Source organism: Delphinapterus leucas, chromosome 13 (assembly GCF_059928025.1).
Source record: "Delphinapterus leucas isolate spDelLeu-1000000601 "Yukka" chromosome 13, BTC_Dleu_Yukka2, whole genome shotgun sequence".
Classification (NCBI taxonomy): domain Eukaryota; kingdom Metazoa; phylum Chordata; class Mammalia; order Artiodactyla; family Monodontidae; genus Delphinapterus; species Delphinapterus leucas.
Window position 1 is genome coordinate 55,816,095 of NC_143141.1, and position 20,631 is coordinate 55,836,725.

At 40.5% G+C, this 20,631-nt stretch overlaps 1 protein-coding gene across 1 annotated transcript in view; it reads left to right on the top strand.

Annotated features, from left to right (window-relative positions):
• The window catches only part of STPG4 (sperm-tail PG-rich repeat containing 4), a 44,943-nt gene that overhangs the window by 12,212 nt on the left and 12,100 nt on the right, over nt 1-20,631 (top strand). Inside the window, exons 4-5 of the mRNA XM_089922493.1 lie at nt 4,148-4,212; nt 4,999-5,053. Of these exons, the coding sequence (XP_089778619.1) occupies nt 4,148-4,212; nt 4,999-5,053 (120 nt within the window). The remainder of the gene's footprint in view (nt 1-4,147; nt 4,213-4,998; nt 5,054-20,631) is intronic.

Here is a 20,631-nt window from a genome sequence, read left to right on the forward strand (position 1 = left end):
TGGCAGGTAATACTTCAGGGAACCGAAGACTTAAGTGTTAGAATGATGAAGAGCAAAGCATAGATAAGATGGAACAATTCATCATGCAGTTAAATGAAAAAAAAAATTGTGCTCATGGGCTTGCCTGGTGGCGCAGTGGTTGAGAGTCCACCTGCTGATGCAGGGGACATGGGTTCGTGCCCTGGTCCGGGAGGATCCCACATGCCGCAGAGCGGCTGGGCCCGTGAGCCATGGTCGCTGAGCCTGCGCGTCCAGAGCCTGTGCTCCGCAACGGGAGAGGCCACAACAGTGAGAGGCCCCCGTATCTCAAAAAAAAAGAAAAAAAAAATGGTGCTCAAAGTTGGCTCATTTAGCAGGTATTATTTGAGGATGAACTCTCATAGAGAAACTGCAAGGCAGAGCAGTGATTGTCACAAGTAAATTTGTGAAGAGAATGGTAAATGAAAGTGAATCTGAAAGACGGATACAGAAGACATCTCAGGGACTGGGACTCACATAGTTTCTGGAGCTGATGAAAATTACAGGGTGCTGGTAAGAACAACATCATTGGTACCATTAGGCAGGCATCTTTTTGAGAAAGTCCAATGCTGTCTATTTCTCAGACCATAAAGATGTCTGGGTGGTGAGTCACTGATACTTCCACGTGAAGCAAGAGACCATTTCTCAAAGAAGAAGACACACTGGATGAAATTTCCACCAGTAGTACCTAAAAATATTGTACCTGACAGTCTTTTGGCTGCATTCATCTTATGAGTATCCTGATAGGATTTCTAATGGACTGAAAAATCCACCGTAGAAGAGACTGTCTCTCTGCCGTTGTGAAACATTGCAAACTACCTGGGTGGCTCCACTATCCTTGGGTCTGTGGATATTAGCCCTGAGGTAAGGGAAATAAGGGAGTGTCAGGAACTGGTAAGCACAGAGAGTGGGATGTGTGAAGGAAGGGAGGGAGGGAAGGAAAGAGAATGAGAAGCCAGGGGAAGACTGACCGGACCTCCAGAACTTCCTATGTTCAAGGAGCTGGCAGGGAGGAGTTATATTACCGAATCCTGGGTAGAGTCCTTCCCAAAATGGAAGGACTCTATGGTGTTCCTCCTTAGAATCCCTCTCTTGCCTTCCTCAGGAAGTCTTGCCTTCCTTAAAACCCCACTCAAATCTGACTGTCTTTACCATCTTTAGATCCCCCAGTTGGATTTATTTATTTATTTCCCCCAGCTTTATTGAGGTGTAATTGACAAATAAAACCGAATATATTTAAGGTGTACAACATGATGATTTGTTTTATATATATGTATATATATATATACACACACACACACACATACACATATTGTGAAATGATTACCACAATCAAGTTAATTAGCACATCCATCACCTCACACGTTACCATTTTGTGTGTGTGTGTTATAAGAGCACATAAGAATGGGGACTTCCCTGGCAGTCCAGTGATTAAGACTTCACACTTCTACTGTGCGGGTTCGATCCCTGGTTGTGGAACTAACATCCCACATGCCGTGCGACACAGCCAAATAATTAAAAGAAAAACAAGAAAACAAAACCATAAAGCACATAAGATCTCTCTTAGCAATTTTCAAGTATACAATACAGTATTATTAGCTGTAGTCACCATGCTGTACATTCTATCTCCAGAACTTATTCATCTTATAATAAAGTTTGTACCTTTTGACCAACATCTCCCCATTTCTACCACCTGCCAATCTGGGAACCACCATTTTACTCTCTGTTTCTATGAGTACAACCCTTTTAGATTGCACATGTAAGTGTCACAAAATGGTATTTGTCTTTCTCTGGCTTATTCAACTTGGCATGATGTTCTCTGGGTTCATCCATGTTGTTGCAAATGGTAGGCTTTCCTTCTTTTTTATGGCTGAACAACATTCCAATATAGTATATGCATTAAGGGAATATATATCACATTTTCATTATCCATTCATCCATGGATGGGCGCCTAGGTTATTTCCATAGCTTGGTTATTGTGAATAATGCTGCAGTGAACATGGGACCGCAGGTATCTCTTCCAAATATTGATTTTGTTTCCTTCAGATATATACCCAGAAGTGGGATTGCTAGATCATATGGTAGTTCTATTTTTATTTTTTGAGGAACCTCCATACTGTTTTCCATAATGGCTATACAATTTTATATTCCCACCAAAGTGCACAAGGGTTCCCTTTTCTCCACATCCTCACCAACACTAGTTATTTCTTGTCTTTTTGATAATAGCCATTCTAACTGGTGTGAGGCGATATCTCATTGTGGTTTTGATTTTCATTTTCCTGATGATTAGTGATGTTGAGCACCTTTCCATGTACTTGTTGGTCATTTGTATGTCTTCTATGGAAAAATGTCTCTTCAGGTCTTTTGCCCATTTTTAAATTTGATTACTTGTCTTTTTGCTATTGAGTTGTATGAGTTCCTTATATATTTTGGATATTAACACCTTATCAGATATATGGTTTGCAAATATTTTCTCCCATTCCTTAGGTTGCCTTTGCATTTTATTGATTGTTTCCTTGGCTATACTTTGATGTAGTCCCACTTGTTTGTTTTTGCTTTTGTTGCCTGTACTTTTGGTGTCATATCTAAAAAAATCATTGCCGAGACCAGTGTCAAGGAGATTTTTCTATATGTTTTCTTTTAGGTGTTTTATCATTTCATATGTTATGTTTAAGTATTCAATCATTTTGAGTTAGTATTTGTGCATAAGATAGGGTTTAGTTTTGTTCTTTTGCATGTGGATATCCAGTCTCCCCAATACCATTTATTGAAGGGACTATCCTTTCCTTATTGTGTATTCTTGGTGCCCTTGTCAAAGATTAGTTGACTGTTTCTGTGTGGATTTATTTCTGGGCTCTCTATTTTGTTCCATTAGTCTATGTGTCTGTTTTTATGCTGGTATCATACTGTTTAGATTACTGTAGCTCTGCAATATAGTTTGAAATCAGGAAGTGTGATCCCTCCAGCTTTGTTCTTCTTTCTCAAGATTGCTTTGACTATCTGGGGCCGTTTGTGATTCCATACTGAATTTAGGATTGTTTCTTCTATATCTTTGAAAAAATGCTACTGGGATTTTGATAGGGATTGCACTGAATCTATAGATTGCTTTCGATAATATGGATATTTTAACAATATTAATTCTTCTAATCCATAAACATGGGATATCTTTCCATTTATTTGTGTCTTCTTCAGTTTCTTTCATCAGTGTCTTATAGTTTTCAGTGTACAGATCTTCCATCTCCTTAAATTTATTCCTAAGTATTTTATGTTTTGATGCTATTTATTGTAAATGAGATTGTTTTCTTAATTTCTTTTTCAGATACTTCATTGTTAGTGTATAGGAAGTCAACTGATTTTTTTTTCAACTGATTTTTGTATGTTGTTTTTGTATCCTGCAACTTTACTGAATTTCCTTATTAGTTCAAACAGTTTTTTGGTGGAGTCTTTTAGAGTTTTTTATATATAAGATTACGTCATTTGCAAACAGGGACAGTTTCACTTCTTCCTTTCCAGTTTGGTTGCCTTTTATTTCTTCTTCTTGCCTAATTACTCTGGCTAGGACTTCCAGTACTATGTTGAATAGGAATGGAGACATAGGCACCCTTGTCCTGTTCCTGACCTTAGAGGAAAAGCTTTTAGCTTTTCACCATTGAGTATGTGATGTTAGCTGTTGGTCACCCAGTTGGGTTAATCTCTCCCTATCTCTGACATCTCCAATCTTTCTTTTAGTGTCGATTATAGTGTTTTATATTAGCATTGTTTATGTATTATGAGAACACTCCTGTATTCCCCACCATACCTAGCACAGTTCTTTACCAACAGAGCAGGCTCACTAATTGGTGATCAATTGGATTTGTTGAATCTAGTACATTTAAAATATGATTAATTGTACAGCATTTTTCTCCATACTACTGTAGGCATACTGTCATAATATTCACCATGAAAAGTGAATAGCTGTTGAGTGTTTTGAAGCTCTACCTTTGAAAGTGTACCTTTTCCACTCTTAAAATAGAAAATAAATTATATAATGTTGTATGGTAATAAAATAAAGGATTATGAATGATAGATAATAAAGTGAGTTTGAGACCTGTATTAATCTATTATTGGTGTCCTTGTCCATTCTGTGTAGTCGGTTCAGCTTTCGCCAGGACAATACGAGCTACTTCCTGCATCAGTTCCCAAGCATGCTTCCAGGTAATTATATACTTATTAAATTGCTTTTACTAATTTCACTCATGCCTTTCTATTTACATGCTTAACCACCAACACTAATGACTTTTTTTTTTTTTGGCTGCGTTGGGTCTTCGTTGCTGTGCATGGGCTTCTCATTGCTGTGGCTTCTCTTGTGGAGCTCGGGCTCTAGGCACGTGGGCTCAGTAGTTGTGGTGCGTGGGCTCTAGGGCACACGGGCTTCAATAGTTGTGGTGCTCAGGCTTAGTTGCTCTGCAGCATGTGTGATATTCCAGGACCAGGGATCTAACCTGTGTCCCCTGCACTGGCAGATGGATTCTTAACCACGGCACCACCAGGGAAGTCCCAACACTAATGACTTTTAAACCTCATTTATGCCCATCATATTAGATTAGCATTTTAAAAAATATTTATTATTTATTTATTTGGTTGTGCTGGGTCTTAGTTGCGGCTTGCCGGCTCCTTGGTTGCAGCATGTGGGCTCCTTAGTTGTGGCAGGTAGCCTCCTTAGTTGTGACTGGTGGGCTCGTTAGTTGTAACACGTGGGCTCCTTGTTGTGGTATGTGAACTCTTAGTTGTGGCATGCATGTGGGATCTAGTTCCCTGACCAGGGATCGAACCTGGGCCCCCTGCACTGGGAGCACAGAGTCCTATCCACTGTGCCACCAGGGAAGTCCCCAGATTAGCATTTTTAAATATTTAATGAGAGACAGGGAATATGTTAAAGATCCTCACATTAAAAAAAAATAGATTTAGAAGATCATATCTTTTTTTGTTTTTTTAATATAGGAGCTTCGTATTTCGTTCTACAGTTCAAAGGTTTCCAACAGGCTGCTTCACTCCTGTAAGTATGTTGGTAGACAATTAACTCATGATGAATTTGATGTTTAAAATATGCCATGATTCCTTTTTTTTTTTTTTTTTTTGCACTATGTGGGCCTCTCACTGTTTTGGCCTCTCCCATTGTGGAGCACAGGCTCTGGACGCGCAGGCTCAGCGGCCATGGCTCACAGGCCTAGTCGCTCCGCAGCATGTGGGATCTTCCCGAACCGGGGCACGAACCCGTGTCCCCTGCATCAGCAGGCGGACTCTCAACCACTGCGCCACCAAGGAAGCCCCATGATTCCTTTTTGATGTATCAAGATTAACATTTCACTCATCGTAGTAGAAAAGCAATGAATGATTAATGTAGTTGATTTAAGATATACTTAAGAGCTTCCCTGGTGGTGCAGTGGTTAAGAATCCGCCTGCCAGTGCAGGGGACACGGGTTCAAGCCCTGGTCTGGGAAGATCCCACATGCCATGGAACAACTAAGCCCGTGAGCCACAACTACCGAAGCCCATGCACCTAGAGCCCTTGCTCCGCAACAAGAGAAGCCGCTAAAATGAGAAGCCTGCGTGCAGCAACGAAGACCCAACACAGCCAAAAATAAATAACTTTTTTACAAAAGATATACTTAAAATATATCTAAAGATACACTGGGTATTTCAATGTAAGTAACCCATTTGTGTCAAGTTATAGAGGAAAAGTAAAGGCTCCTTTACTTTCTTTAGGTCTTGACTCATATGACCTTCTTATTGAGGTCATCTCTAGTCACCTGTTCAGAATTTCCTGTCCCTCTTTCTTGGTTTATTTTTCTCCATAGCACTCATCACTGTCTGATACATTACATTTAAAAATTTACGTATCTTGTTTTTATCTGTCTCCCCCACCAGAATGTAAGCTTCATGAAGGTGGGGAGTTTTGTCTGTTTTTGTCCTGTGTACCTAGTGCCTAGGAAAATGGCTGGCACATAGTGTTTGTTGAATTAATTAATTATTTAAATCATCAAAGATATTCAATATATCACTGTATGAACAGCAAGAAAGAAAAGTTGTCCTGGTTTCTTTCCTTTAAAAAAGGTGAAAATGCTTTCCTGTTTCTAAAAATTTTCAAATACATGTACATGTATTTGATAAAAATGAACTCTTTTAGATAAGTAACTAATCAGTAGGATGCCAAAATATAAAAAAAGAAAGAATGAGAAAATATGAAGTTATTTTGGGGTGTTTTGATGGACTATGATTATTTATTTGTAACGAGAAACTTGAGGGGGAAAAGATACAGCAAGCATATGAAAGAGGAGTTGAAACAACTGAACAGAGCTCAAAAACAGACTCTAGAATATGTAAAATTTTTATATTTGATAAAGATGGTATGACAAATCAGTAGGGAAAGGAAGAGCTATTTTGTGCCAGACAATTGATTAATTAACTTGTAAATATTAGACTCTTCAAACCACATATTATAATAAATTCCATATTGATTAAAGAATTAAATACTTTTTTTTTTGTTTTTTTGCGGTACGCGGGCCTCTCACTGTTGTGGCCTCTCCTGTTGTGGAGCCCAGGCTCCGGACGCGCAGGCTCAGCGGCCATGGCTCATGGGCCCAGCCGCTCCGCGGCATGTGGGATCTTCCCGGACCGGGGCACGAACCCGTGTCCCCTGCATCGGCAGGCGGACTCTCAACCACTGCACCACCAGGGAAGCCCGAATTAAATACTTTTGAGACTATAAAACCAGGAGAAAATATATTAGCATATATCTAATTTTAGGATAAGGCTGATTTCTGAGATAACAGCAGTGGATGAATTGCAAAGGAAAAGAAGTCTTAGATTTGATTACATAGCATTTTGAATTTTTTGTACATCAGGGAACAAACTGTAAACAAAGTTATTAATAGGCAAATGTGAATTAGGAAAAGTATTTTCAACATACATGGCAGATAAATGGTTAATGGCCTTATCTGAAATTCTCTTGATGATTTATAGGAAAAACACCAATAGAAAAGTAAAACGGATGAAGGCAGTGAATAGACAATTCATAAAATAAGAAATTCAGATATCCAATAAAGGTGAAAAAAATTTTATTTCACTAATACTTAAGTGTGAGAAACTAAAAAGCTAATTGAAAACTTTCTGTATGTGGGTGGTGTGGTGGGCTAAATAATAGACCACAAAGATGTGCCCACGTCCTAATGCCCAGAACCTATAAATGTTACCAGATGGCAAAAACTTTGCAGATGTGAGTATGTTAGGGATCTTGAGATGGAAAAATTATCCCGGATTATCCAGTGGGCCCTAAATGCAATCACAAATGTCCTTATAAAACGGAGGCAGAGGGAAATTTAAGAAAGGAGGAGAAAGCAATGTGACCAGGGAGGTGGAGATTTGAGTGATGCGGCCAAAAGCCAAGGAAGACGGCACCACCAGAAGCTGGAAGAGGAAGGGAATGGATTCTAACAGCCTTCAGAGGGACCACAGGCCTCTCAACACCTTGATTTTAGCTCAGTGAAATTGATTTGGGACTTCTGGCCTCTAGGACTATGAGAGAGTAAAATTCAGTTGTTTTAAGCCACCAAATTTCTGGTAATTTGTTATAGCAGCCACAGGAAACTAATACAGGTGGGGATTATTTCCAGGTGGATTTCACAGTAGACTGATAAGATGAGGACTGGCTTTTCCTCTCTGTAGCTCATAAATGTTTGTATCTGTTAGGCTTTCTCTTTTGAACTTGTCAGTTGCTTCAGAATGACTCCTCAGCCTCCTGCCTGGACTATAAGCTGGTTGCCCGTGTTCTGGTTACTGAGTGGGGGAACGGGCTGTGTTGGGGTGGTGGTGTCTCACCATTCGTTGTGCAGAAGTTCTCTCTCTCTTTTTAAATTGATTTACAATATTTTGTTAGTTTCAGGTATACAGCAAAGTGATTCTGTTTTATATATATATATATTTCAGATTATTTTCAGTTACAGGCTATTATAAGATATTGCATATAGTCCCTGTGCTATACAGTAAATACTTGTTGCTTATCTGTTTTATGTGTAGTAGTTTATATCTATTAATCCCATACTCCTACTTTATCCTCCCCTCCACCTTTGGTAACCATGAGTTTGTTTTCTGTGTCTATTCCTGTTTTGTATATAGATTCCCTTGCATTATTGTTTAGATTCTACATGTGAGGGATATCGTATGGTATTTGTCTTTCTCTTTCTGACTTCACTTAGTATGATAATCTCTAGGTCCATACATGTTGCTGCACATGGCAATATTTCATTCTTTTTTATGGCTGAGTAATATTCCATTGTATATATACATACCACATCTACTTTGTCCGTTCATCTGTTGATGGGCATTTGAGTTGTCTCCATGTTTGCCTGTTGTAAATAGTGCTGCTATGAAAATTGGGGTGCATGTATCTTTTCAAATTAGAGTTTTCATGTTTTCCAGGTATGTGCTCAGAGATGAGGTTGCTGGATGGTATGGTAACTCTATTTTTAGTTTTTTAAGGAACCTCCCTACTGTTCTCCATAGTGGCTGCACCAATTTACATTCCTACCAACAGTGTAGGAGGATTCCCTTTTCTCCACATCCTCTCCAGCATTTATTATTTGCAGACTTTTTAAAAAAATTTTATTTATTTATTTATGGCTGTGTTGGTCTTCATTTCTGTGCGAGGGCTTTCTCTCGTTGTGGCAAGCGGGGGCCGCTCTTCATCGCGGTGCGTGGGCCTCTCACTGTCGTGGCCTCTCCTGTTGCAGAGCACAGGCTCCAGACGCGTAGGCTCAGTAATTGTGGCTCATGGGCCCAGTTGCTCCGCGGCAAGTGGGATCCTCCCAGACCAGGCTCTAACCCATGTCCCCTGCATTAGCAGGCAGACTCCCAACCACTGTGCCACCAGGGAAGCCCTATTTGTAGACTTTTTGATCATGGTCATTCCTACCAGTGTGAGGCGATACCTCATTGTAGTTTTGATTTGCAGCTATGCTGAACATCTTTTCATGTGCCTGTTGGCCATCTGTATGTCTAGAAGTTCTCTTAATTCCGGTTTTCAGTAAAAGCCCCTGTCCTAACAGTGCCTGGGGCTCCTGGGTCCAGATCTCTGGCTCAGTCTCCCTGGAAACGAAAACCTCCATCTCCTACAGGGATGAGGGAAGGGTAGCTACCTGACTGCTGGGAGTAGGTAGGTAGGGACCTGGGGGAAAGACACTCAGGCAATCTTCCTGCTTTCAGCCTTACCCTCACCTCCACCTCACAGGTGTCTAAAGCCTGAAATTTCTGAGCTTTTCTTGGATTCTGTGGAGCACATCGGCCTGCTTCTCATCAGCAGGCCCTCTCCACACACTGGGCTTTAGCATTCTCCACCCTGCTACCTCAGGGACCACTCCTCCACACCGTTTCACATCTTCCCCAAACACATGATCTCTGTTGGCTGTTGTCTCTTCGCTTGGTTGTGTGTGTGTGTGTGTACAGGTATATATGTCTGGGGGGAGATAGTTGTGCCTTTTTTATTTGATCGGGGAGGAATGGAGATAAATGCACGTGTTCAGTTCGCTTTGGCAGCAAGTAGTCAAGACATCAGTTTTCTTTCCCCCCCGCCCCTGGCTGATACTGTATTTCCTTTGAAATGCATGCGTTAAATGAATGCCATGAGTTAGTAATGATTTATTTACTACTGGTAAACAGACTCAGTTAAAATTAATTTGGTTTTAGTTCAGGTTAGGCATCCTGAAGGATGAGCAGCCTGGTTTGTGAAATAGCACAAAGCAGTTGATTCTGACAGCTTTTGCCTTTGTTCTCGTTGCTTTACGGAGGAGAAGTTTTTCGGATATCCTTATTCTGCCGTTTTCATTGATGTCACCTCATTCATCCCATTTTATAAATAAAAGTGATTCACAATTTGGAGCATCCTGTCCTTCAACCAAATGAAAAGAATACTTTCATGGAAAATGTTCCCAGACAAAGAAATAGCTCGGGGATGTGATTCATTTCTGTCCTAAACACACACTCCCGGAGCAGACTTGTGGGTTTGTTAGATCCACAAACTTGTAAACGGCACAGAGCAAATGGCTTTGATCCCAACGGTGGGAGATGGTGGCACGCAGTGTGAGTGTGGTGAAGAAATGATGCTTGCTAGGAGAACATCACCCCAGACCTTCCGGAGATAAACGCATTAATCCTTAGGCCTTTATCTGGAAACTGATTTGATCACTTTTATCATTCAGTTTCCTTGTTCTAGATATTAACATCATAGTCATAGAGCTGTCAAGGACTCTTAGAACTAGAAGAAACTTAACTATTCTGTTGGGGTCAGTTTTGATGATGGTGGTGACCATCATTCATTGGTTTTCTGGTGCCAGGCACAGTGCTCAGTGACTGACATACCCCATATCATTTCATCCTTACTGCAGTGTGGGGAGGGTGCTATTTATCATCTCTCTTTGATAGGTTAGGAAATGGAAGTCAGTGGCCCAAGGTAGAGCCAGGACTTAGACCCAGTCTATGGTGACTCAGAACCTGAGCTGCCCCGTGAGTGAGCTTGACCAAGTGACTTGCTTAATGTCTTTAGATGTGTAGAGCTGATCTGGGGTCAAATCCAAGTGGCAGACATTGTACCGTCTCTGGAGTCACGACTCCCCACTGATGACTGAGGCTTATTCATGGGGCCGGGTTGGCCTGCTTGACCCCATTTGCAGTGGGATGAGTTCTCTCTCCTGCGAGGCCCACATGCCAGCCCGCCTACTGGGCCTTGATCATCGAAGATCCTTACGATGGAGGGCCGCAGCTTAGGCTCCTGCTGAGAGCCTTGCTACACTGGCTTTTCTTTTCTTTTTTTAACTTTTTATTTTAATAACTTTATTTATTTATTTAATTTTTTGGCTGCGTTGGGTCTCCGTTGCTGCGCGCGGGCTTTCTCTAGTTGCAGGGAGTGGGGGCTACTCTTCGTTGTGGTGCGCGGGCTTCTCAATGCGGTGGCTTCTCTTGTTGTGGAGCACAGGATCTAGGCACGTGGGCTTCAGTAGTTGTGGCTCGCGGGCTCTAGAGCGCAGGCTCAGTAGTTGTGGCGCACGGGCTTAGTTGCTCCGCCACACGTGGGATCTTCCTGGACCAGGGCTCAAACCCGTGTCCCCTGCATTGGCAGGTGGATTCTTAACCACTGCGCCACCAGGGAAGCCCTAAAAATTTTTTTATTGAAGTATAGTTTATTTACTATGTTGTATTAGTTTCAGGTGTACAGCAAAGTGATTTAGTTATACCTACACACATATATATACATATATATATTCTTTTTCAGATTCTTTTCCACTGTAGGTTATTACAAGATATTGAGTATAGTTTTCTGTGATATACAGTAGGTTCTTATTGGTTATCTATTTTATATATCTATTTTGTAGTGTATATATTTTAATCCTAAATTCCTAAAGGACATTTTCAACATGTAAAACTTCATAAGAATTACCTCCAAGATACCCTTTTTAAAGATGCCATTGGTGATAAAATACAGCAAAACAAAGGAGTAATCCAGAAAGAGTAAGGGATGGGATCCAGGAGAAAGTGGATCCAATTTGGGAAAGTAGTTAAAAGATGTCCCAGGTGGACCACTGTACAGCAGGCTGAGAGAGAAACCAATCCACATTTGAGAAAGAAACAAAAGAACTCCAGAAGGAATGTTTCTAAGGAAAAAGGGACTCAAGAACAGCTGATGTTGGGGCTTCCCTGGTGGCGCAGTGGTTGAGAGTCTGCCTGCCGATACAGGGGACACGGGTTCGTGCCCCGGTCCGGGAAGATCCCACATGCCGCAGAGCGGCTAGGCCCGTGAGCCATGGCCGCTGAGCCTGCGCGTCCGGAGCCTGTGCTCCGCAACGGGAGAGGCCACAACAGTGAGAGGCCCCTGTACCGAAAAAAAAAAAAAAAAAAAAAGAACAGCTGATGTGATGGGAAAATTTGAGAAAGTATGTATAGCAAAGTGTGCAAGTGAAAAAACAAGGCACTAATTAACTCCAGGTAAAACAAAAGACTGTGCAAGACAAGAAATCATATTATATAACTTGACTCTGCAAGGAATAATATTTATTTAGTAAACATTGGTTAGTGATTTAAAATGCTATTTTGAGTGGATGGGGAGAGAGAAATAGTGGATAGAGCAACAGAGCCATATCTTCATTTATTCCAGGATGTCACCAAGAGATAATTTCTAAAATATAAGTTAAAGAATAACAATATGAACATATTGTTTAGTGATAAGGAAATAACTTCCAGAAGAACAACTAAGAGTTAAAAATAGTTGTCTTAGGCTCTCTAGAGCCTGCTCAGACATGTGTGCCTAAGACATATGTGGAAAAGATGTTTCTAAGAGTGCTAGTTGCCTAAAAGAATCAGAATGGTATCATTTCTGTGAACGAACTGTGTTCACCATCCGGTGCTGCATGTTATACACTCTTAAAAACAAAACCCATTAGGGAATGAAATTGGAGAGGGATGAGACCAAAGACTTCTGTTTTTCATTATAAGGCTTTTGGTTCCAGTTGATTTTTAAAATGATTTTTATCTATAAATTGAATAAAATATCTTAAAATTTAAGTAAAAATATATTTAAAAATTTAAGTTAGAATAAAATTGAGTGAATAAAATTTGGAAAATACAGAAAATTATATTTTTAAAATTTCCTATTACTCATAAGCAACCAATAATGTTAAGTAATTTTCTCCCTTTTTTTCTGTGCAGTTTTAAAAACATACTTGTGATTATGCTACACTACAATTTTATATCCTTTTTTTCAATTAGCGTATGTTCCACTTTCATGTTAGTAGAAATCCTGTTAAACTTTCTTTTTACTGGGTAAATAATCAAGTTATCACATCTCAATTTATTTATTTAAAAAATTTATTTATTTATTTATTTTTGGCCGTGTTGCGTCTTCGTTGCTGCGCACATCCTTTCTCTGGTTGCAGTGAGCGGGGGTTAGTTACTCTTTGTTGCGGTGCACGGGTTTCTCATTGCAGTGGCTTCTCTTGTTGGGGAGCATGGGCTTTAGGCACATGGGCTTCAGTAGTTGTGGCTCACGGGTTCCAGAGCGCAGGCTCAGTAGTTGTGGTGCACGGGCTTAGCTGCTCCGAGGCATGTGGGATCTTCCTGACCAGGGCTCGAACCCGTGTCCCCTGCATTGGCAGGCAGATTCTTAACCACTGCGCCACCAGGGAAGCCCCACATCTCAATTTATTCACCCATTCTCCTGTTGATGATTAACCTCGTTTTCAATTATTCCTTATACAGGAGTCTTCATTATCTAAGTATAACTTAACCCACAAAAAAGACCTATTAAGGGGAACCTACTTTAAATGGAATCAAAATATCAGAGTAATCAATAAAGTTATTGAACTTTACTGAAAAAGAGTTAAACTAAATGAACCTATCTATGAAACAGACACAGACTCACAGACATAGAGAACAGGCTTGTGGTTGCCAAGGAGGGGGGCGGTGGGGGCAGGATGGATTGAGAGTTTGGGGTTAGCAGATGCAAACTATTATATATATAAAATGGATAAACAACAAGGTCCTACTGTAGAGCACAGGGAACTATATTCAATATCCTGTGATAAACCATAATGGAAAAGAATTTTTAAAAGAATGTATATATGTATATATAACTGAATCACTTTGTTGTACAGCAGAAATTAACACAACATTGTAAATAAATCATACTTCAATTTTAAAAAGTTAAACTAAAAATCATGAAAATATAACTGCAACTATGTACTAAATCATATTAAAAAAGGAAATTGTGTTGATTTTAATTTTTTCTGACAATATTTTATGATAGTATAGTGACATCCTTCATTTCATATTTGACATTCTAATGAAATCATAAAGTACAAATTTTAGAATAAAATATTTGAAGGTTCATCAGTTTTCCCAAGGGTGTCTTCTTTGATATTGTAAATCATCTTTACTGAAATGCCAATAATGTCACAATCCTTGTCCAGCTTTTCTTCTTTCTTTTTAACTGATCTAACTTTGCTGGAACCTCACTGGTCAATCAAAAACTGTTCCTGTGATTTAGGCACTTCATTACTTACATCAACTTCACGAAATCTTGCATTATTTGGTAAAATTTGCATTTTCATGTGAAGTGGATTTGCATTTTATTTCCAGTGTGTTGTTGAATATTTAATGAGGGAGAGAAACTGACTCACAAAGAACGTCACCTGTCTGCGGTGGTGGATGCTAGTGTTAAGCAGGGAGGGATATTTGAATAGGATATAATTTTATTAGTGGTCAGCTCTTTGGAGAATTCTTTTGTGTTCTGACAAATTCTGTCTACATTCACAGCTTTGTTATGCAAGGACAATGGTGCTGAATACATAGATCAAAAGACTAATGCTATGATAAGACAACGCATAAAGTCTTTTCTAAACTTGGGAATCATTTTTTATAGATCATCACAAATAGAATTTACTAGAGTAGAGATTATATACAGGTTCTTGATCTGTTTAAAAAAGTAGTATATTAATTTATATATCTCCACCGGCAATCAAGAGAGTACCGGGGGACTTCCCAGGTGGCACAGTGGTTAAGAATCTGCATGCCAGTGCAGGGGACGTGGGTTCAAACCCTGGTCCGGGAAGCTTCCACATGCTGTGGAGCAGCTAAGCCCCTGTGCCACAACTACTGAGCCTGTACTCTAGAGCCCGCGAGCCACAACTACTGAGTCTGCATGCCACAACTACTGAAGCCCGCGTGCCTAGAGCCCGTGCTTCTCAACAAGAGAAGCCACCACAATGAGAAGCCTGCGCACTGCAACAGAGTAGCCCCTGCTCTCCACAACTAGAGAAAAGCCCGCTTACAGCAATGAAGACCCAATGCAGCCAAAAATAAATAGATAGATAGATAGATAGATAGATTAACAAAAGAGAGTACCGGGACTTCCCTGGTGGTCCAGTGGTTGAGACGCTGTGCTCCCAATGCAGGGGAACTAAGATCTCGTGTGCCACAGAGCTCGGCCAAAAAAAAAAGAGTGCCTATTTCACAAAATTTTTATAAATCTTGTTTATCGTTGTTAATTTGATGGTAAAAGAATGATATCTCATTATTTTAATCTGTAGGATCCGAGGCTACACATTCTAATTATTTGTTAGCCAGTTCCTTGTGGTCCTTCTTGCATACTTTCTGGCCACATTCTTTACCCAGCTATCTATTGGGTGGAGCTTTAACATTCTTTTTTGTTGATTTGTATAAACTATAGTGAAGAGACATTAGCAGTTCTATTTGTGGAAGTTTTTCAGGGATTTTTGCCTTTTACTTTTTGTTTTTTTATATACAGAAGTTTAAAATGTAAAATTTTTTTTTTTTAAGTTTTTTTGATATGGACCATTTTTAAAGTCTTCATTGAATTTGTTACAACATTTCTTCTGTTCTTTGTTTTGGTTTTTTGGCTGAGAGGCATGTGGCATCTTAGCTCCCTGACCAGGGATGGAACCCACACCTCCTGCATTGGAAGGCGAAGTCTTAACTACTGGACTGCCAGGGAAGTCCCTAAAATGTAAAATGTTTGTGTCATCAAATTAGAGAGTTTGTAATCACCTTCTGGAATGTAAGATCCATGAAAGAAGGGGCTGTCTTATTCAATGCCCCCAGCACCTAGGACAGTGCTCCAAAAATGTGTTGAATGAATGAATGAAACCTATGTATCCTTTCCTTTTCCAAATTTCCAATTTTCCATTCCTTTTCTATGTATCGTTTCCACCACTTAAAAATTCCCTCCACAGACTTTAATATTTTTGGGTTTTTTTTTTGGCATTTTGGGTTTTTTTAATCAACTTGTCACTCTTTAATTCTTCTGAAATGCATTTTGTGTAAGGTCACAGTGTCACTTGAGCCCTGTTGATTTAGGACAGGTTGCCTCACCGTTGGTATACACGAAACCTACGATCACCAGAAATCTGACCTGTAGATCAGGTGCAATAGAGTACGACAACCTATAGACATTCACCAAGTCACTTTAAACCCTTTAGGGAATGAGGCAGGTTATAAAAGATGGATACATACAGGTGTGTATCTCTTCCTTCTTTCTTTCCATCATCTGTGAAAATTAGCTCATTGACATGCGTTAATCAGTTATGCCTAGAATCTCCAGGAGCAGCCTATCAAAAACTGAGTGGATGACCATGTGAAGGCATGGCAGATTACTACACGATTTTTTAGTTGTAAAAAGTACAGTAACTTGGAATTTGAAAATCCTCTAGGGTCTTATGTGCCTGAAGGCCCCTCCATGTGGATGAGCCATTATCACTTGTTAAAAAAATGCAGCCTTCTTGTTTATGTCAAGGATTCCATTGATGAATTACACTTTGTCCCAACGTGTAGGTGGCTCTCAGGAGCAGCAGTTGGGAAGGGATTTGTCTGGTTGAAAGATGGTTTCTTATCTTCAGATGACCAATGTAAGGTTGCATACTTATTGGCTATTTCAGTTATTGTTGAAATAATAATAATAATTGATTATGGATCGGCATAATTGTTTTGTCCGTAGGAAAGACTGTGAAGAGTGTTTATGTGAGCATTTTGGGATAGACACCAGAAGATATGTTCTACCAAAAGTAAAAAGGGCCCTTTTTTACCCACAGAAAAGAATTGTATTGGAAAATTCTACCAGCCACCATTCCCTTTTAGCACTTTGATAATAATGACCAAGGCCCTCAAATCCCCAGACCCAAAGGCACAGTTCCCTCATAGCAGGATTTTTTTTAAAGAGTAGAAAAACAAACTGCAACAAATCCCAGTCATTCTTTTTTTTTTTTTTATCTTTGTGGTACACAGGCCTCTCACTGTTGTGGCCTCTCCCGTTGCGGAGCACAGGCTCCGGACGCGCAGGCTCAGCAGCCATGGCTCATGGGCGCAGCCACTCTGTGGCATGTGGGATCCTCCCGGACCGGGGCACGAACCCGTGTCCCCTGCATTGGCAGGCAGACTCTCAACCACTGCGCCACCAGGGAAGCCCCCCAGTCATTCTTATCCAAGCAAAGTGGACAAAGTGAAACTTGTCATTTTTGGTTTCTCCTCCCCTCATTCCTCCCTTTAATTTTAGCTTTTATAAATGACTCAAATTAATCTCTTGAGCTACAAAAAAATTGCATGAATTTTGTTCCCTCCTGAATGCATTTCAAAATTCAGGCATTAAGGATAGCAGATATTCTGCACAACTTCTTTGAACATATAGGGGACACTGATGACTTTATTTAATACTCCCATTAAAGTAAGGAGGAGTGAGGAAGATTTTTGTTTTTCTAAATCTTTTTTCCCCAATATCTACTTGGACCATAACATCAGTGCTTTTCTTGTCTCTTGCTGGTGGGAGTATGTATTGAGCTATTAAAACTGTTTCTGTTAGCCCACTAATTCCATTGTGTGAAAACCCTCATAAAGTAATAATTTATATACAGTAATATTAATCTATACAAAGAATATCATCAAGGGATTATTTATAATAGCAAGATAACAATAGCAACAATCTTGTATTCAGAAGAAGGATATAATTTAAAAAGAATATTACATGGGCTTCCCTGGTGGTGCAGTGGTTGAGAGTCCGCCTGCCGTTGCAGGGGACACGGGTTCGTGCCCCAGTCCGGGAAGATCCCACGTGCCGCGGAGTGGCTGGGCCCGTGAGCCATGGCCACTGAGCCTGCGTGTCCGGAGCCTGTGCTCCACAACGGGAGAGGCCACAACAGTGAGAGGCCCGCGTACCGTAAAAAAAAAAAAAAAAAAAAAGAATATTACATATCTACACAAAGGAATATTTTACAGCTATTAAAACAATTATTGTTAAAATTTATAAAATAGTACCAAAAATATTTATGATCTAATGCATAGTGAAAAAATGCAAGATACATATTGGTATGTCTCTCATGATTAAAATAATGTAAAAAAATTATGTGTATGAAAAAACAGGAAATGCACCAAAATGCTTTTAGTTTCTATGCTGAGGTGTTATGATTAAGGGTGGTTGTTTGCTTCCTTTCTCTCTTTTGCATTGCTTTTATAATTTTTCAAAATATAATTTTTAAAAGCCAGAAAAATGATAGTTTGAAGAAAAGAGCCATGGAAATGGTCAACATAAAAATATTTGTTACTCTAATAAAAATAGTGCCATTACTACTACTTAATTAGGACTCAGTCATTCATATGATTTGGGGCTTCCAACAATGATTCGCTGAGCAGGTTCTTTTCAGTGATTACTTCTCACAGTTGTACATAAAGTGAAAAAATGAGACACACACATCTTTCCCGACAGTAGGAATAAAATCTTACAATGTCAAATGAAAAAATGGGTTTCTTTTATTTGATATTAGAAGTGTTTCAAGATGTTTCTGTATTTCTTAAAACCAGACAAGCCTATAAAAAATAAGGAAAGGGGCTTCCCTGGCGGTGCAGCGGTTGAGAGTCCACCTGCCGATGCAGGGGACACGGATTCGTGCCCCGGTCCGGGAAGATCCCACATGCCGTGGAGCGTCTGGGCCCGTGAACCATGGCTCCTGAGCCTGAGTGTCCGGAGCCTGTGCTCCTCAACGGGAGAGGCCACAACAGTGAGAGGCCCGCGTACCGCAAAAAAAAAAAAAAAAAAAAAAAAAGGATCAGATAAACAGGGAAGAGTCCGTACAGACACAAATGAGCGTTATGTGATTTATCTGTTTTAGTCGCATTTGATAGAAGTTTGAAAAGGGGATAGCAGATCCATGGCATACTCCCTGCATTAAAACTAGCGTTATGAAAGAACGCTGAATCATTTCAGTTATTTCTGCATTTAAGGAATTACTTCAATTAAAAACTAAGCTGCTAGTTTAAAATTCTGTGAGGAGCAGAAAACTAATTAGTAAACATGGTCACATTGAAAAAAAGCCAAATGGACGTCTGACTGAAAGGAATCTGAAAGTTTAGATGAGTAAAACAGGTCCCAGTGTCAGTCTCCTCAAAGATGAGTTCGCTTGTAGGTAACGTTTTTGGAAAGATATAACCTTTCAAATATAACTACAGATGTACTAGGATTTTTAAGACGTACGGAGCTTCAGAGATATCATCAATTCTTAATTTCAAATGTGAATAACTTTTGGCCCCTGCCAGGTTTGTTGCTACCCCACCCACCAGCAGGCATGTCTCCTTTCTCTGAACCTGTAGACCGGTAGTTACAGAATTCTAGAATTTCCCAAGTTGGATACACCCTGCCACATGCCTCCTCCTGAATTCCCACAGAGGCAGCTCTAGCTCCTCTCTTTGCCCACCACCACACAGGGTTCCACCCTCCTTGCTGGGGCATCTGTTTTATTTTGGGCAGTGTGGTCCAGCTATCACACCCATCCACCACACCAAATTTGGGGGAGATCATTTTTACCACCACGTCTAGTAATTTCAGTTTATGTTGCATATTTCTTATGTTTTACATGTGTATATATAGACATTTGGGGCCATACATTTTATCTCTGACCTTTTCTCTTTTCAAGTATGATTCGTTGAAAGTTGTTTGCGCCTAGGATCAGTAGGGACGGACTGTGTGCTCTTTCTAGGTTCCCTTTAGCTTTATGATTTTAAAGGAAAATAGCGTAGAACTAAGTACTGATACCTCCCAGCGCTGAGAGGCAAGGTCAGTCACTGGTTCTGGCTTCTGCAGCTGCTAAGTCATTTGTTTCTAACCCTACTGAGCCTCACTTATTTGTCTGTTAAGTGGAGGTAATAGCATTTCCTCCACGGGACTGTTGTGAGCATCAAATGAGAGGGTATGTGAATGAAGGCTGGGAGCTAGAGATGGTGGCAGGGATGGGGTAGCCCTCTGGCCGTGCAGAAGGTCCTTGGGAGCTCGCGTGGGCAGTGGTGGAGACTGAGTCTGCTTCAGACCAGGCTGGAGAGGTGCCCTGGATGACCAGCACACGTGCCTGCAAACGAGAAGACTTCAGGAAACTGAGGACTCGTAGATTGGACATACACAGGTGATATTTGACAGTTTACATCTGCAATTAAATCGTAAAACCATTCTTAGTGTTAATACGCATGTGAAAAAACAACAAAGTGGTAACTGTCACAAGCAAGTTGAATTTCAGGTCCCTAACCCTATGTTTTGACAGGAGCCTATGCACTTTTTATTTTATTCCTGTGATGCTGTGAATTTGTCCCAACAGGGTTAGAATAAACAATATCCTCCTTTCAGGCTTGCCCTGAGGCCCTGCCCCTTTTGATGTTCCCTAATCCTTTTTTTTTTTTTTTTTTTTTGCAGTACGTGGGCCTCTCACTGTTGTGGCCTCTCCCGTTGCAGAGCACAGGCTCCAGACACGCAGGCTCAGTGGCCATGGCTCACGGGCCCAGCCGCTCTGCGGCATGTGGGATCTTCCCAGACTGGGGCACGAACCCGTGTCCCCTGCATCGGCAGGCGGACTCCCAACCACTGCGCCACCACGGAAGCCCCCCATTACTTCTTATTACACAGACCCTTCCTCCAGCCTTTTTGCCCTGCAAACTCCTCCTCCTCCTTGTTCTTTTGGTCTTAGCTCAAATGTACTTCTTTAAAGAGCTTCTCAGGCCCCTCAGGCCAGGTCAGTGTACCCTCTTACATGCTCTCATGGCACC